The sequence below is a fragment of the Manis pentadactyla genome, chromosome 4 (assembly GCF_030020395.1).
Source record: "Manis pentadactyla isolate mManPen7 chromosome 4, mManPen7.hap1, whole genome shotgun sequence".
NCBI classification, from domain to species: Eukaryota; Metazoa; Chordata; class Mammalia; order Pholidota; family Manidae; genus Manis; species Manis pentadactyla.
In genome coordinates this window covers 182,678,342-182,696,344 of record NC_080022.1, presented here as the reverse complement: position 1 = coordinate 182,696,344, position 18,003 = coordinate 182,678,342, and the positions used below count along the sequence as shown (strand labels likewise).

The 18,003-nt window shown below is 46.9% G+C and overlaps 1 protein-coding gene across 9 annotated transcripts in view; it reads left to right on the top strand.

Annotated features, from left to right (window-relative positions):
- Nucleotides 1–18,003, top strand: part of SLC39A11 (solute carrier family 39 member 11) — a 382,305-nt gene that overhangs the window by 169,859 nt on the left and 194,443 nt on the right. For 6 of the 9 annotated variants that reach the window (XM_057501668.1, XM_057501669.1, XM_036900052.2 and 3 more), the window contains one exon: nucleotides 368–506. In XM_057501668.1, the coding sequence (XP_057357651.1) occupies nucleotides 368–506 (139 nt within the window). The remainder of the gene's footprint in view (nucleotides 1–367; nucleotides 507–18,003) is intronic. The other 3 variants (XM_057501667.1, XM_036900054.2, XM_036900050.2) reach the window with 1 other exon arrangement.

The following is an 18,003-nucleotide window of genomic DNA, read 5'->3' as shown; positions in this document are numbered from 1 at the left end:
TTGCCATACAGGTGCTTTTCTCAGTTCAGGATGGAGTCCGCTTTGCCCTTTGCCCTGCGGTGATGGAGCATAGTGCCGGGTGCTGATGTGCCGGCCTCATCTCTCCTTGAATGTGTTTTTCCCATTTCTGGGATCAGTGCCGACTCCCCAGGTCCCATTTTTGTCACCCCAGAAGCTCTGCAACCAGAAAGCTTGCCATCTTCCTAGTGACCCAGCCTGGCCTGACAGTTGGATCTGGCCCAGGACTGGCCCAACTGTGGTGCTCTTGGTAGAGATGGGCAAGTGGCCTGGACAACTGTGAGCAGCAGGGGTCGGGGCACTGAAGATAGTAGAGGTGTTACAGTGATGCCACTGCTTCTTGTTTCAGGGTGCAGAAGACCCCCAGACGGCCCTGGCACTCAGTTTCGACCCTGCGTTGATGAAGAAGTCTGATGCTGAGGGTCCCAGGCTGCTCTTCCCTGAGAGTGAACTTTCCATCCGGATAGGTAGAACTGGGCTTCTTTCAGGCAAGCTCCCTGCTGCAGACCCAGGGCTGAGTGAGCCAGGACAGACTGGGGCCTGGTGGTCGGAGGGATACCGAGGGAAATGCCAGGTGCCCTGTCCTGTCTCTGCAAATTACCTACCCCACTTTGGCACATGACTGACCTGGAAGCTGGCCCCAGGCCACCTTCTCTTATTTGCTCTCCACACTACCTACCTCGTGCACAGCAGGTAACAGTGCCTTTTGTCTGTCTTTCCAACTTGGACAGGTGGGCAAGGACCCTCTGATTTGGGTTAGAGTGTATGGGTTTGTGTCCCTCTGCCTCCTCCTCTCCGATGGACCCCGAATATTCCTTTCCATGTATGTGCCTTTCATCTTTTTGATTCATCTAGGAAACTGTGGATGTTTCTCTCATTGGTTCAGTTTGAAGCCAGTAAACCTCAAAACAATGACAGCAAGGTCATGCCTTTTCTCTGGACCTGGAGGGAATACATCCCTTCAGAAGAGTCAGATGGCAGTCGCTAAATCTCTGAGGAGGGGCAGGTGGGGCAGTTGCCCCTGGAGGAGTGGGAAGTGTATTGGAAGGATTATGTTGCGTTCCAATTTCTACATAAGACCCCCTTCCTTGCCCAGGCATTGCTCACTTAGGGCATTTGGCCAATTTATGGGCCGCTTGGCATAGGGAGAGGTGTCTGCCTTTCTTTCCCTTTGAATTTATTTAAGACGCATACGGGGAATCGTTTGTTCCCTGCCCTCCCCACTTCTTCTGGGGGCTGTGGGCTTAGGAACCAGCACTGTGCCAGTGAGACTGGGGGGCCTCCTCCCTGGCACAGAACTCTCTCTTGAGTGAATTGGGAGAAACAGATTGGTGACTGGTTAGTGATTTCAGGGAAGACAGTTGTTCACATTCCCGAGCTGGCACTGTAATTTGATATTCCCGCCACATGTAGGCTGGGATGGTCTCTAGACCCTGGGGAACATCAGTGTACAAAAGTGACGGTGATGGCACATCCAGTTCTCAATTATCTGTGTTCAGATTATGTCCTGCATGAATTATTCATGGAGAACTCAGATATCTTCTCCACTTGGGTTAATCCTCACCACCTCCCACAACTTCCTACATGGGATATAATCAGGAAATAAAAATTCATCTAACATGAGCTCAAGTAATAGAGGGTTGGCATGAAAAAAGTTTGCCCCCTGCCTCCAGCCTCTCTTGTCTCTGACACACGCATCAGAATGATTTCAGTATCGTGTGCTATTCTCCGTTTAGTGGAGAGTCAGGAACTGGCTGGTGGCCAGGATGGTTGTCATTTTTCATGCCGTGTCATGGGACCACAGGGACTGAAAGCTGTCGGTTCTCACCAGCTTACTGGGCCAGTGCCCCTGGGTGTCCACTTGAAGACTTTAACAGTCCTGATTCTGTGCCTTGTCTAGATTGAAAAAGTTGGCCAGGCTTTAGTCTATCCCATTTTTAAAAATCTTCAAGGTCATAGGGGGATAGTTTAGTTAGTGCCTGTCAGTCAAAAAAAGGTAAACAGGGGGGCCCCTTTGATAGACCTTTTCCAATGCGGCCCTGGAGACACAGGGCCAGTGGGTGTTGGCTTTGCAGAGGAGCCTCCTGGCACTGCTGGATCTTCTTGGCCAACCCAGGGGGAAGCGCTGAGTGGGCTGCGTGGGAGGGAGATGCAGTCCTGTCCTCTGCTCGGGAACACCTAGGCACAGCTTGTTACCGGGCTACCAAGCAACCCCTCTGTCGCTGTTGCTAACTGATCAGATACAAAGGCAGACGCAGCCCTTGGGGGAGCATGGAGATGGTGTGCAGAGACTGAGAGCCCAGCTGTCTCTGGAAAGGTCGCTATTCTTCTCACCTGGACACACCTGCGGGCAGTTGACGAATCTAAAGCTGATAATGGCTATTTGATGGCTGGCCTCGTGCATGTCAAACCTGAATATGCGTTATTTGTACCATCTGGATTGCCCTTAAGCTCACTGTAAATGGAAAAAGGAGATTGGTTTAATGGGTATTTAGTGAATAACACGGCCTTTAAACATAATATTGGCGCTGCTGCTATAATGTCCCATAATTGGTCCAGCAAGGGGAAAAGCCTGGAAAGCCACACTGTGGAGAGAAGGTTCAGCTGCTCTGAGCAGCAGCCCGAGCTGCGAAAAGAATTTATGAGATCCTTTCCTATTTATGTCTTAATGCCAAATGTTTTACGGTATCAACTATTCTCAAGGCTGAGGATATTTTGGGATTCAGCTAGAGGAGAAGTTCTTTTAAAATCATCATCCTCTCTGTCTCTTTTTTCTCTTCAACAATTTATCTATCTCCAACTAGCTTTCTTTTAATTAAGAACATAGTAACCTGGATTAAAGATACAGAAGTAATTTTTCTTCCAAATCCTTTATGACCCAGGCCTCCATCTCAGGCACAAACACTTCTCTAGTTTCTTGTGTATCCTTTCAGGAATTCTGTGTTTCTACAGTCATACTTGACCGGTTCTGGACTTGGTGTTTTTCATCTAAGGACACATTTTGGCCTTGGTTTCCTGGGGCACTTGTTCATTCTTCCCATTCATCATGGTCATGATCTTACCTAATTAATCCCCTCATGATGGTCCTTGGGTTGTTTACAATCTTTTGCTTCTATGAAGAATGTGGTAGAGAGCATTTTAATATATACATCTCTGTGGGCAAGTACGTTGTTGAGTAAGTTCTAGAAATTTAGGCCAGGAGTTCTGGGGTCCATGAATGGGTGCCAGACGGTTCATGAACCTCTTGAAATTTTATGCAAAAAAAGTGTGTGTTTTGGGGCTTCTAACATGCATCCCATCCAGAGTTCCATGACCCCAGTGTGCATTTCCAAAGCTGGGTTTCTCTTCCTCATCTCCCTTACTCAGCTGCCTTTTGGTTTTTTCCTCACTAGCCCTCTCTTGAGGCTAAAGGAGGGTGGTAACAAGTGAAGCAATTCATTCTTCGACTAATTGTGAACAGCCGCCTTTCAGTGAGTCCTTTGTTCTGAGGGAGGGCATTGAGACTCTCCGAGGGTGAGCATTCTTTTCATTGATCCATGGAAAATTGTCTGTAATTTTGTGTGTCTGTGAAAGGAACAGGAAGGAGCAGGCATTATTTTCCAGTAGAGAAAAAGGTGGATTTAATTTGGGAAATGATTTAGTTGTGAAATGTCACCTATTTATTTTCTGTAAATCTTTGCAAAGCTTGTTGGGGAGAAAAGCGAATGGGTGTTTCAGTCAGACAAGCATATGCTCTGAGAAACTCTACCTAGAAACATATTTTTCCTTAACGTCCTAATCTTTTATAATAGGAGAACTCACCTGAGAATACTTATTCTACCTAGAGAGGCTAGTGGATTAGAAATCATGTTTTGCATAGTGTAACTGATGCAGACCTGGGGTTCAGTGGGTTCTAGGTTTGGACAAACTACCATCATGATTAGCAACATGTATTTTTCGTATCTTAGTCTGAAATTTTGAATTCTTTATTAATTATGCTACTGACTTGCTGTGAAGCATTCTCCTGTGGAAGTAGAACTGATTTGGGGAGAGAGAATTTGCCTTTTCTAACTCAAGGTTCCCAAGTGCCTGGCCCCCAGATTAACCCCTGTGGGGCTCAACTGTTGGGAACCCTGTTGAAGTTCAGATGTCCTCTGCTGCCCTTCTTCCTCCTCAAGGTATTGTAGTGTCTGTCCTCTTTTAATCTTGTACTTGGAATTGTTCCTGTCCCCTGCTTTCCCTGACAGACCTCCTCTCTTAGGTGAGAAACGATTGGATGCACTGATGAACATGGAGGTGTCAACAATCGACAATGTTTTACTCCAACTCATGTGCCTGCATTTTAACTGGGGACAATTTCTCTACTTGAGTGAACCTGACAGATGAATTTTCCTACTGGTTGGCCTTGGGAGGACTGTATTTCTGGGTGTATGTGTGGGGCTGGGGCAGGGCACTATTCTTCTTAACCAGTGTGGGGTGAAGTCCCTTCTCGGAAGACAGCTGCCTGTTTTTCTTTAAGACCAGCCATGTGTATTCAACTCCCAGCTCCTAGATTTTCCTGGCACTGCAGTTCCTGGGAATAGCCTCACTCCAGGGAGGAGAAGAGGACTTACATGAACAGTTTCAAGGCTCCTGTGACAGCCCCTTCTTTGTCCGTATCTTCTGATTTCCCTAGTCCTCCTTGAAAGAGATGCTCTTTCTGTCACTGATATTGACAGTTAGACTTAGTTAACCTGAATTTGACCAAGGGTCACACGTCGCTCCTGGGAGACATTCTCAGCATTTCTCCTTGTAACTAGGTCTCCAAACTAGTGTGTTTAAGGAGGTTTCTGAGATGCTGTTCGTAATTTTGACTTTTTGTCGGTAAGCTCTCTAAAGATGAAAGAATGACCACACAGTTATTCTTGTGAATTTAATGTCTTGGCCTGTGGTTGTGCCTATTAGAGTCTTTTTTTTTTCTTTTCCTCGTAATTGGTTGGTTAGGGGACACTTGAAAGTCTTCTAGCCTAATTGAGAGGAGTTGTCTGGGGACTGATAATAGGCAGGTTCTGGCATTGGTCCCCCCTTTCTGGTCCTGCGCCTTAGCTGGTTCATTAAAATGTTGGGAATGAACCACACCTGTCAGCATGTGACAATGGCACTGAGGCTATTCAAATGCGCCAATTTTAATACAGAAAAATGCAAAAATATGTTGTAAAACGATGAAGAGCAAAGTGTTCAATAATAATAATTGTCAGGAGCTCTTTAGCATCACGGGTCTTAACTAAAATAAGGAATACAAAAATACCCTCCTGAGCAGGGCTCTGTGGGGGTGTCATAGTGAATGTCTGCATGTCCCAGCCCGTGGGAACATTATTAGGTGGACACATTTCATAGATTCTTTGGCTTCTGAAGCGTGTTCTATTTTGCCTGACTAATATTTAGCACTCAAATAGCGCTTTTCCTGTTGAGTTGCCTTTTTTTTTTTAAGTTCAAGTTTTCTAAGCTAGGTAGTCATTTGGGAGTGCATTTTCATGAGCTCTGGGCTTAGAGGCAATTTGGCCTGTGTATAAATTTGCTAGGGCTGCAATAACAAAGTACCACAGACTGGATGGCTTCAATGCCAGAAATGTATTTTCTCACTGTTCTGAAGGCTAGAAGTCTAAGATCAGGGTGTCAGCAGGGTTTGTTTCTTCTGAGGCCCATCTCCTGGGTTGCAGAGGGCCGTCATCACCCTGTGCCCTCACGGGGAAGTTTCTCTGCCTGTTTGTGTCTTAAGGTCCTCTTCTCGCCAGTCCTCTTGGATTAGGGCCCTTCTAAAGACCTCGTATTAACTTACTTAACCATTTTTAAAGATCCTATCTCTCAATACAGTTAAATTCTGAGTTACTGGGCTGTAGGACCTCAGCACTATGGATTTCCAGGGGCGTAACTCAGTCTGTAAGAGCACGTGACAATTCTTTGAGACGTTGTCTTCCCATGAATGGGAATCTACCTAAAGGAATACCAGAAGGCAAGAGAACTTGGCTCTCTGTTTCTTTCTTTCAGATTCTCTTGCTGTACTTCTGTTCCCTTTTCTGTTAGTCTCCTGGCTGGATGGGCTGGGAACGCTGAGGAAGCAATGTGAAAAGAGTGGAATGAAGGTCAAGAAAAGCAATGGCAAAAGAAGGCTGGTGATTTTAAGTCTGATCTTATAAGACGGCTGGCCTGTGTACAGTCTATGCTAGCAAATTAAAGGTGCGGGACAACGTTGCCCACAGCCACCGTCACCTGAAATGATAGACTCAGGCAACTTTTGGGGAGATGAATATTTATACACATTTGAACAGGTAGAGAGCTCTCGTGACTCTGTTCATTTGCTAGGGCTGCCGTAACAATATCCCGCAAACTGGGTGGCTTCAAACATGAAACGTGTACTCTCACGGTTCCAGAGGCCGGAAGTCTGAAGTCAGAGCACCTGTAGGGCCATGCTCTCCCTGAAGGCGCCGGGGGAGGCTCCTTCCTGACCCTGCAACTCCTGGTGGCTCCCGGCACTCCTCGGCCTGCAGCCGCGTCACTCCCGTCTCCACGGCTGTAGGCACACAGCCCGTTCCCCGTGCGTGTGTCTCTTATAAAGACTTCAGTCAGTGTATTGAAGGCCGACTCTAATCCAGTATGACCACTTCTTAATTCAACTAATTAGATCTGGAAAGACTCTGTTTCCAAGTAAGGCCACATTCTGTGGTGGATATGAATTTTGGGGGGACACTTTTCAACCTAATACATGGACCAGCCCTGTGGTTAGTCCAGAGGGGCTGTTTGTCGGGTGCTAGTGACGGAGCGGAGAGAGAATGCGGGGAGACAAGAGGCATGCTGGCAGTCATAAAAACCCATTTAATTCATTGGGAGCCTTTGGAGCAGCTGCTGGGGCTCTTTGTTTGAAATATTCATTAAGTGTCTACTGAGGAGTTAGGGATACTGTCTCCTTATGCAAAATTTAACATTTGCTGGGCTAGCAGGTTCTATCATATTTATAAGAGTTCTGACACATTCAGTGCATAAGTCTATTAAACTGGGAAATGTGTTTTTAATGTGCTTTTGGGAAATAGCAGACTAGTGGCTTGGGCAGCACCAGCCCCCGTTAGCGTATTCCTGCCAGGCCTTCATTACCCAGAGATGGAGGGGCTGCTGCCAAAGCCGGCAACCTGGCTCTTTTCAGATCACGTGGCTCTGTTGTGCAGATGTTATTTTTTGCAGGAGCTCCTTAAGCTGGAGACGCACAGGGTGGCACTTTAGTTTGAACTGTTTAAGGTCTTTAGGAGTCCTTTCTGTTTATTCACTCCCATCTCAGTTGCTTATTATTATTATTTTTTTCCTTTGGCCAATTATGGAAAGTGCCTAAGAAGGAATGGAAGCTGAATCTGAGTCTGCGAAACTGGGAGGAAATTGATGCCAATTTACTGAGACAGGCAGCCTTCGAAATAAAATGGGCTGGTAGGAAAGTTGTGGAGTTGGTGTTTCAACCTGTGCAATCCACAGCAACAATTCTAGATCTGGGGTGGGGTTGTGTCATCCTCCCTTAAGGAAAAGGAGTCTGTATGAGCTGTACTGGACTTGGGCTTCCTTTGTCAGCATGCACTGCTGTCCCCTCTGTGAGTTACGTGCATTATGCCATTTTCGTCTACTTCTCTCTAGTGCATTTCCCCTCCTGGGATCAGAGAAGCAAAGTAGCTCCAAGTGTCTAAACATAAACCAGTTGTCTCAATGAAACACGATTTTGAGGGTCATAGCATTTTGGAGCTGGAGATGTTAAGGGATGTGCCAGTTGGCAATCCCAAACAGAACGAACTCTCAGGACTCCTGACTCCTTCAATACCCCACACGGGTCATCAGCTGGTAGGGGAGGCATAGGCATTTATGAGAATGGCAGAAGAGGATGTACAAGATGGCTCTGTGGCTCTTAGGTACAGTGGACCAGAAGTCCCTGTTGTCTTCCCAAACACCTGGCTCACCCGGAGGTTTCACAGCATCGATCCTCAGCAGGTCTCAGCATGGTTTGCTTAAAACAATATTAGCAAACATTGTGTTCTGTCATTCATATAAAAACAATTATGAGACCCATGCCTTCAAGGAGATTCAGATTTCCTCAGGAAACAAATGAGTCATTTTACATGGTTCAGTGTAACAAATGTCAGCCTCTAACAGTCCCATAAGTGGGTCTTGAATATGTCCTTGGTGTCCCCACACAGAACCTTTACTTGTCATTTATTTCTTTATTTTTGGATAAGGAGTGAGTTAGGGAGATAGTGTTTGAGGTTCAGTTTATTTCATTTGGATGTTCAATTGTTGCAGCACCATGAATTGGAAAGTCTGACCTTTCTCCATGAAACTGATTATGTGCTTCTGTAAAAAATTAATTTACTGTATTTGCGTGGATCTGTTCTGGACTCTCCATTCTGCTTTTCTGATTTCTGTGTCTATCCTTTCACCAGTATCACACCCTCATTTTAATTATGATAGTTCTCTCATAAGTCTTGAAATCAGATATTGTGTGTCCTCCCACTCTTTTTCAGAACTGTTCTGTTTACTCTGGTTCTTTTGCTTTTATATGTAAATTTTAGAATCAGCTTATTAAAATCTACAAAAAAAATCCCAATGGGCTTTTGATTGGGATTGCACTGAATGTTATATCAGTTTAGGGAAGCTAACATCTTAAAAATATTAGTTTTCCATTTCATGGACATGGTATATCTCTCCATTTATTTAACTTGTCTTTGATTTCTTTTATCTGTGTTTTGTGGTTTTCAGCATATCTATCCTACACAATTTGGTTAGATTTATACCCAAGTATCATTATAAATGATTTGGTATTTTAAATTCTGATTTCCAATTGTTCTTTGCTAGTGTACAGCAATAGAGTAATTTTTGTATGCTAGCCTTATATCCAGAAACCTGGCTAAACTCATTTATTAGTTCTACAAGTTTTTTAGTAAATTCCTTGGAATTTTCTATGTGTTGTCTGAAAAGTGACAGTTTTCTTTTTTCTAATCTTTATGAATTTTATTTCTTTTTCTTACCTTATTGCACTGGCTAAGACTTCTAGTATGATGCTGAATTGGTGTGGTGAGAGCAGACATTTTGCCTTACTCCCAGTCTTTGGGAGAAAGCATTTACTCTTTCACCATTAAGTATGATGTTATCTGTATGTTTATGGTAGATGAAAGACACACATATTTGAAGAGCCTCCACGTTCCTGAAAGCTGTCACAATAGAGAAATCGTATAGAGTTGGAGTGGGCTAGAGAATAAGTTTTATATTATTCTGGGTCTTATATGAGACTGGGTCTGAATTCTGACTTGACCCTTTCGTAGCTGCTAGATGTTGGGCCGCCCTCTTAACCTCCCTCTTGCTCAGATTCTGTAACTAAAATGGGGATAATTGTTACTACCTCATGGAGTTGCTGTGAAGATAGGCTAAGCTGATGCATGTAAAATGTTTCGAAGAGTGTTCAGTGCACTGTATGCCCTTGGTGAAGTTATCATTATTCTCCCTGGATAGCAACAAAATGGCCAAAGAGCTCAGGGTGCCTGGATGTGGCATTTTTTTGGCCCAGACTGTGGAAATTCTGCTGCTCATATTGAGAAGTACAGAAGCTTTTGGGTTTGGGTGTGGATCCTCCAGTCAATGAGCACGTGTGGATCGATGATACTCTTGAGGTGCTGAGACAGATATATAGCACTTACATCTGGGCTCCCTCAGGGTCGCTGCATCCATGCCGGAGAAGAACAGATCATCCCTAACCTGGAAGAGGACCTTTCTCAGGGGAAAAGGGAATTCCTAAAGAAATTAAAGAAGCACAAATGTGTGGTTAAGGAAAAATGTGCCGTGACATAGATGTGAAAAATCGGAGAGAAACAGAGGGTGAGGAGGAGAGTGTGTGTGTTTGTGGTGAAGAACGGGGTGGCATCAAGGTATGTGGTCAATGTGATCGTAACCTGGACTCAGGGGTCCCTAGCATCAGCGTGGACTTGGTTCATCTTCCCCTTGCCTCTGCCCAGAGGTGGAACAAGGTCTTAGATCACAACAAATATGAAAGGGTAGGCAGGCATTCAGATCATGGGACACTGAGAGCTGCCTGTCACTGGAAGGTTCAGGTACAGGTTTGGTGAGCAATGGTCAGGGCAGTCTGAGAGGGGCTTCCAGTACACTGTGAAGCTTGGCCTGAGCAGCTTGCTGAGACCCCCTTCCTGCTCCAGGTTGCTCAGCCATGAGCTGACCAAGAACCCTGGGGGAGGCCTTGTAGTCTGGTGCATAGGTGGAGGACTCCTGTGACCTTCAGGTCTGGGGCAGCGGGTTCTGGTCTGAGACCTTGGAGTCTGGCAGTGGAGCTCTGGCCCAGTTCCTGACACAGACTCACAGGTGAGCAGAAACAGCATGAGGTGTGGCCATCAGGTGTCTTCTGTGGGCTCACTCCATGGCCTGTGGCTCTGCGAGGTGTTGCCATGGTAACCCCCTCCTTCTGCAGCCCATCAGTATCTCTCGGCTGGGGTACCCCGATGTCTCCCATGCCCTGGTTCATGTCTCCTTTCTCTTGATCTCCGTCTCTCCTGTTCTCCCTTGCCTCTTTGCATCTTGTGCTCTGTACCTCTGTTTCTGTGCCCACACCCCTCCTCCTCTCTTCTCACAGATGAGCTACCCCCCTGCTTTCTTCTCTCTCTGAGGCTGGAGTGAATCCCCAGCTTCTCCCTTGCTCTAAGTACAGGCAGTCCTTAGAGAATTCTTTCATGCCCTCATGGGCCCCGGGGTGCTGTTTGCAGCCCCACGCGGCAGTTCCTGGATGGCACAGTAGTTGGAAAAGCTCCTACCTCCCTCAGTGTGTGGAGACCCACGTGGGCAGATCCCACCCTGGGGCCCCTTCCTTCTCTCTGGAAAATTCGATCTGGGTAAAGTTCTGCTGCAGGTCTTTCCTTTGGGTTGGCTTTACAGAGCAGATTAGCCCATTCACCTGCGGTGCTAATAAAACTCATCCAAGGATGTGATAGATCCCTGCCATATATTTGCGGGGGTGGGAGGGTGCGTGACAAGTCTAGACGCCCATGAGAGCAAGCCAGTCTGTGAAGTCACCCTGCTTAGTGTCTCCGGGACAATCCTTCAATCCCGGTCCCACTTGATTAGCGTTATTAACCACTTAGGGTCAAACTGCACTTGCTTCCTGATTATCTATGCAGCCAGGGGACAAAGAAGGTTTGCCATGTTAATTCTTCTGTGCAGAGTCTTATGTTGCAGCACTATTGACCTTAAGGGGTCTGCTTCTACCAGACTTCTCCCCTTCTCTGCTCTGCACCTGTCCTGGCCTGGGGGAGAGCAGCAGGTGGGGGGATAAAGACACGGCGCTGGCATCTGTCGGGCTCCTCTTCTCTGACCAGGACTTCAGAGCCAGTGTTTGCTAGTGATCTGGTTAAGCAGTTCTGTCACTCAGCCAGTATTTGGGATTGGCCAGGTAGAGTGAAGCCTGTTTAACAACAAAGGGAGGGAACAGGAGAAGCCTACAAGTTGCTTGATCAAAACAGCTCTCCTAGAACTAACAGGCCACCTGGCTTCCCCACTGGCCTGCTAATGGGAAGTCCTGGAGCTCCGAAAGCTTGTTTAAAATGCTGAGTGTGGAAGGCATTTTGATCATGTATCTTGACGGGCAGAACAGGACATTGTGAACCAGAGCCTATATTCTGAAAGTCTGATTAGGAGAGCTGGAGAACAGGTCTGGCTGCAGAAGCTCTTGTTTCCTCCCACCTCCAGCCCCCATTTGAGTTACGTGTGCAGAGTCAGGGGCACCGCAGTGGCCTTCTCCCTGGGCACATGGAGGTGGACCAGCACATGGCCTTTCCCGGAAGGGGACTCTTCAACACCGTGCATTAAACACAGAGGTGCATCTTTATTTGGTGAACACGGTGTCTTCTTTGAACCAGTTAGCAGATATTTCCTTTAATCTATAGGCTTAACAGAAATGAAGCTCATATTTTCTAAGGACATCAAGACCCTGGGACACCACCAGAGGGGTTAGGAGGGGAAGGGGGTCATCTGCTATGACTAGAAAGGGCTTTGATTACTGTTTCACTTCCCTCCAGAAAATAAGAGATGCACCTTTGAACTTAACATGTGACATCTCAATATTTGAAAATTTTAACATAGAAATGTTGGCTCAGAGTCAGGTAGCAGGTCTTCTAACGTTTCAGTGAAGTAGCTACTCACCTCTTCTGTATTTGGGCTCCCATGTGACACTCCCCACCCCCCAACAAATCCGTCATCCTCAGAACATCTGCCTTGACTGTGTGGTGGGGAGGAGACCACCTGAGCACTGGGGCTGGACAGTTCTTTGTGGTGCAGAAGTGTTCTGTACATTGCATGTTGCTTAGCACCCCTGACCCCCAGCCAGTAAATGCCTGTAGCATCCCCTCGTCAATGGGAGAGTGGGACAGAAGTGCCCCAGATATTTCCAAAGGCCCAGAAGAGGGCTATCCATAAGGGAGCAGTTAAGATAGGGCAGGCTGGGTCTTGCACAAGGATGCCAGACCCATTTTTTTTTTAGCAGCTTAAAGCAACCATTTTATTCTGCTCAAGGAATTACAGGGTCAGGAATTTGGACAGGGCACAGCAGGGATAGTTTGTTTCTGCTTCACCATGTTTAGGACCTCAGCGGGGAAAACTTGAAATCTTGATGGTGACTTGATGACAAAGGGCTGGAATCAGCGAGACCCAAATTGAAATCCTAGCCCAGCTTCTGCTTACGGAGTGGCCAACCTGGGGCTGCTCAGAGGAAGGGACCCTTGGGAATGTGTGCTTTGGAGTGCGCTCTGGGGCCGGGTGAGAACCACTGCCGGAGGCCCTCTCCCCAGAAGAAGTGCACCTGTGGGTTCGTGCACACATGACCTTCAGTTTCCAGCACTTCAGGACTGGCCTGGTACAGTGCCTGGCACACAGCAGGAGCTGAGAGCATGTGTGTTCCCTGAGGAAGCCCACTTGTGGTTCTCTCTGGGGGTCCAGAGACCTGTAGAGATGAGCTCCTGCCTGGTCTCCAGGTGCATAGTCTCCCCTCTGCATCACTTGCATCTTGAAGGGCTGTCATTCTCCTAATACCTGGGAGCGGCAGTGGGTGGCCATGGTGTCGCTGTGGATGTCCAGGCCTTAAGACTATTGGCGCAGACCCGAAGCAGGAAAGCAAGAGAGAAAATGAGCAGTTGGGGCACCGAGTGCCAGGAAGCGCCACTGTTTCCTTCGAAGCCACATCCCAGACTTGGTTGTAAGATCCGTCCCTGCTTTCTCTCACCCACTGCCCTATTTGGAGTCTCTTCTCTGACTTTCCCATTTTCATCTTATCTAAACCTCTTACTGCGACGTTTTGGAATTGTGTTCAAGCTAAGATCTTGGAGTAAAAGTTCCTGATTATCCCTTTTGTTTCCTAATTTGCTAACCAGGTTTCCGTGGGATAGCTTCAGAAATTCACCATTTTCTTTTCTTTTCCTTTGTGCAGAACTTTCATATTCTGGTTTTTATTAGTGCATTCGCTCACTCATTCATTCAGTCGTTCATATTTCACTGAGCTGACCACTCTAGTCAGCTGAATCTGATCAGTGAACCTGGTCCTTACCTTCAAAGACTGTGGCAGAGGCAGAGGCCTAAAACAAACCATTGCACAGTAATTACAGAGTCTTACTGGGGAACTTGTACTGTGATTCTGTTGCTTGATTTCTCTTATAGTCTCCAGAGGGTGGTTGTAGTTACTTAGAAAAGAGCCCAGTCATTAGGCCTGGGGTCCTCTTCTTTGCAGGAATTTTTATCATTCTTTCTGGACCAAAGAGTGTTATTTGAGCACACCAAATTCAACCTTATGGGGAACGAGATGGTTTCTTCCTTTATTAACCCATGTTGTTCGGACTAAGGTGTATGGTTCAGGATGACTGTGCAAATGCTCCCTTTCCACGGATGTTCCCTGTGTGTGTAAAGGGGGAATGGGGGCTCTGCAGGGTATGAGCGTGTTGACACATTTCCTTCCCAATAGAATTAAGTCTGGTTACATATAAGTGATGAAATTGCCTGTTGATTTCACAGACTATTTGGGTCCAAAGCACTTTTTTCCTGAAACCCGACTGATAGGAAATGAAAGGTAACGGGCAGCCTATGTTCATGGCGTGCCTGCTGGTACTTGGGAAGGAGTGCTCATTTGTGAAACTGGTGAGTTGCTCCATGTCAGCCTTCAAGCCACCAGAGTATTTATTTAAACAGAAACAGCATTTCTGAAATTCGTGGACTTACTTTCCATTCTAACATGGGTAAGATCCTTTCTAGAATACACATTGAAAGGTGTATACTTAGCAAGATGCAACAGGCTGGGGAAATGCTTCAGCGAATGCCGGTTCAGGTCAAGGGCTGGACCAGCTGATAGTGTCACTGGCAGGACGCGCTTTCACTCACGGCTCCAAGTTCGGTGCTGCTCGAGTCAGGACAGATGGTCTTTTCCATCCAGCAACTCACACGCTGGGCTGCATGGGGCATTTATTTGCTACCAGAAAACTTTCAGGCCACTCTTCACCCTGCCCCCAGGAATTCTGCCCCACTCCAGCCTTCCAAGACTTTCTTTCATTAATTCTTTGATGATAGGGATGTATTTTAAGATTGACAAGGCATCGTGCACCTTTTGTTGCTAAATCTCGCTTTCAGCACAAAGCACTCACTATCTGTTCTGGATCATTAAATTACACTTGAATAGTTGACTGTTGAAACGAGAGAGAGCTATAAAACCGATGGAAAAGCAGATGCCCCTTAGAATAACAAGTGTGAAACTCTGCTCTGGGCATTTGGAAGTGTGTTTGACACACTGCATCTTACACAAGCTGGGCACTTCTGTAGTCACATGATACCCAACTCTAGTGACTTCTCTGTGTCTCCCAGGACAACTTCTTGCGAGAAGTCCTTATCCTGCACTTGCTTATAAGATCTGCAGAAATGGGAGCCATATCTTTGTTGGGAGGTGCTATGCTGGTGTGGGAGGCTTTTAGACAGACCTAGGTTTGGATTCTTGGCATTCTGGCTGGAATGCCAAGCGTAATATCGGATAGGAATATTATCAGATAGGAATGATAGTATTTATCAGATAGGAATGAGAGTTTTTATTATATTGGAACTCGGGTAAAATATATAAAGGGGCTAGTGCAGTGTTCAACATGCACTATACACTTGACCCTTGAACCATGCAGGGGTTAGGGGCACCGACTCCCTACACAGTTGAAAATGCGTGAATAACTTTTGATTTCCCCAAAACTTAATGACTAATAGCCTGCTGTTGACCAGAAGACTTCCTGATAACATAAACAGTGGATTAACATATATTTTGTATATTATATGTATTCTGTATGTGCTGTGTTCTTACAAAAAGTAAGCCAAAGAAAAATTTTCTTTCAAATCATTGCAAATCTCCAAAAATTTTTGCAATATACTGACTGAAAAAAATCTTCGTTTAAGTGGACCCACATAGTTCAAGCCTGTGTTGTTCAAGGGTCACCCGTGGTTTATAGATTCAGAGGCTCACTCTTGTTTGTACTTTTAGTATCTGAAATCAGTATTTTTCTTATGACTAAAGGCATGTCAGAGTGGAACCGACATACTAGAATAAAGGTGTGTTTTAAAGTTGTTGTGTCACGATTTGGTGAAATATGCTAAGAAGCGTTTAATAAGTGGGTGTTGTTGGAACTAAAAGGAATTACAGAAGACATGCTGCTATTAAGTTAATGTTTCTCCAAGTTTCTGTTTTGGCAAGGGGCCACTCTGAGAAGCTGATGAAAAGTATGGATCTTTTTCTGGAAATATGCTTATTCCCACAAGAATCTGCATATGATTTCAGCATTTTTTGTAGAATGCCCTGGGGCTCTTCCCTAGAGTGCCTGTCCTGGGGGTGGGGAGGGCAGGGACATTGTGGCTCCTTAGTATGGTTTTTTTGTCACTGCTTTTATTCTTTCTTTCCCTCTTCTCCACACCTGCTTGCTCACCGAGTCATATTTCAGTTGTAGCTGTTTTCATTTTTTAGGGAATGTAATAGTCTTCCTGTGACAAGTGTGCGCCCCACTAGTCTCCCTTACCTGTCCTTGACCTTGCTCTTGCCGGACAGGGTATCACCCATTAATCCCCATCGAGGAAGAGCCCTAGCCTTCAGTGGCCATCTGCCCAAATCCTGCCCCGCCGAGGCCAGCATTTGTAACAAGTTTCCACAAAGCACAGCTTTCTCAGGTACAGTTCTGTTAGTCAGGTAGGGGCAGCGAGCGGTGAGCTGCAGTTACATTCGTACGTTTTCTTCCATTTTGGGCAATTAACAAAGTCCTGTTGTGCCTCCTGGATGTTCAAGGCCCACTGGGCAATACAGTAGAACCAGAATGAAAGAATGAACCCCACAGTAAAAACAGACAGTCTAGTGGAGGAAACAGGTAATGAGTTCCCAGGGAGTGAAATACATTTCATGTTGGATGGTAGGGACCGCTAAGAAACAAAGCAGGCAAGGTGTGTGTGTGTGTGTGTGTGTGTGTGTGTGTGTGTGTGTGAGTGATGGAGGTGTTACAGACTTAGGTGGCAGGGTTAGGGAACACCTGAGAAGTGACGTTTTAAATAAAGACCTGAAGGCAAGGTGTGTGTGTGTGTGTGTGTGTGTGTGTGTGTGATGGAGGTGTTGTTACAGACTTACCTGTGTGTGTGTGTGTGTGTGTGTGTGTGTGTGTGTGTGTGTGTGTGTGAGTGAGTGATGGAGGTGTTACAGACTTAGGTGGCAGGGTTAGGGAACACCTGAGAAGTGACGTTTTAAATAAAGACCTGAAGGCAAGGTGTGTGTTTGTGTGTGTGTGTGTGTGTGTGATGGAGGTGTTGTTACAGACTTACCTGTGTGTGTGTGTGTGTGTGTGTGTGTGTGTGTGTGTGTGTGTGTGTGTGAGTGATGGAGGTGTTACAGACTTAGGTGGCAGGGTTAGGGAACACCTGAGAAGTGATGTTTTAAATAAAGACCTGAAGGCAAGGTGTGTGTGTGTGTGTGTGTGTGTGTGTGTGTGTGTGTGTGTGAGTGATGGAGGTGTTACAGACTTAGGTGGCAGGGTTAGGGAACACCTGAGAAGTGACGTTTTAAATAAAGACCTGAAGGCAAGGTGTGTGTGTGTGTGTGTGTGTGTGTGTGTGTGTGTGTGTGTGTGTGTGTGTGTGTGATGGAGGTGTTGTTACAGACTTACCTGTGTGTGTGTGTGTGTGTGTGAGTGAGTGATGGAGGTGTTACAGACTTAGGTGGCAGGGTTAGGGAACACCTGAGAAGTGACGTTTTAAATAAAGACCTGAAGGAGGCAAGGGATCAAACCACAGCAGTGTATGGGGAAGAGGCGCTTTCCAGGTGAAGGGGAGGCAGGTGCAGTTGCCTTGAGGCGGGGACACCCCTGGCATATTGAGGCTGAAGGCGGGAGACGGAGGGCGGGCCTCCTGAGTCATAGCGGGAAGGGGGTTTTCGTGCTGAGCCTCCAGCAAGCCACTGGAGGGTTAAGCAGGGTCCGAGCTGAGCTTTAGGAGGCTCACCCTGCCTGTCTGTTTGCCCTCCACACCCTGCCCCCCAAGCCCCGCCGTGTTTTTCCACCTACCTAGCTCTAAAATGGTTCTGGCGTTGGCTGGTGGGCAGAGAAAGCATAAGCATATAAACTGTTCAGTGAGAACTCTTGAAAATTGCCGCACAGGCCAAATTCATTACCGCCGCTGTCTCTACCAAACGGGAAAATCGCCCCGGCGCCGGCCCGCCGCCGGCCCCGCTCCCCGACACCGCCCGGGGGAGGGGGCGTCCAGGGCCGCGCAGGCGAGTGAAGAGGCCCTTGGACTTCACAGCGGGGCGCGAGTGTCACCCGCGTGTCGCAGGCGAGGGCTGGCGGCCGTCAGCCTTGAGCGCCGTCTCCCCCCGGGTGGGGTGGGTCCCCGCCGGCACGGGGCTTTGGGCCTCCCCTCCCTGGGGGGTCAGCGGCCCACCCCCTCCTCGTGTCCCGC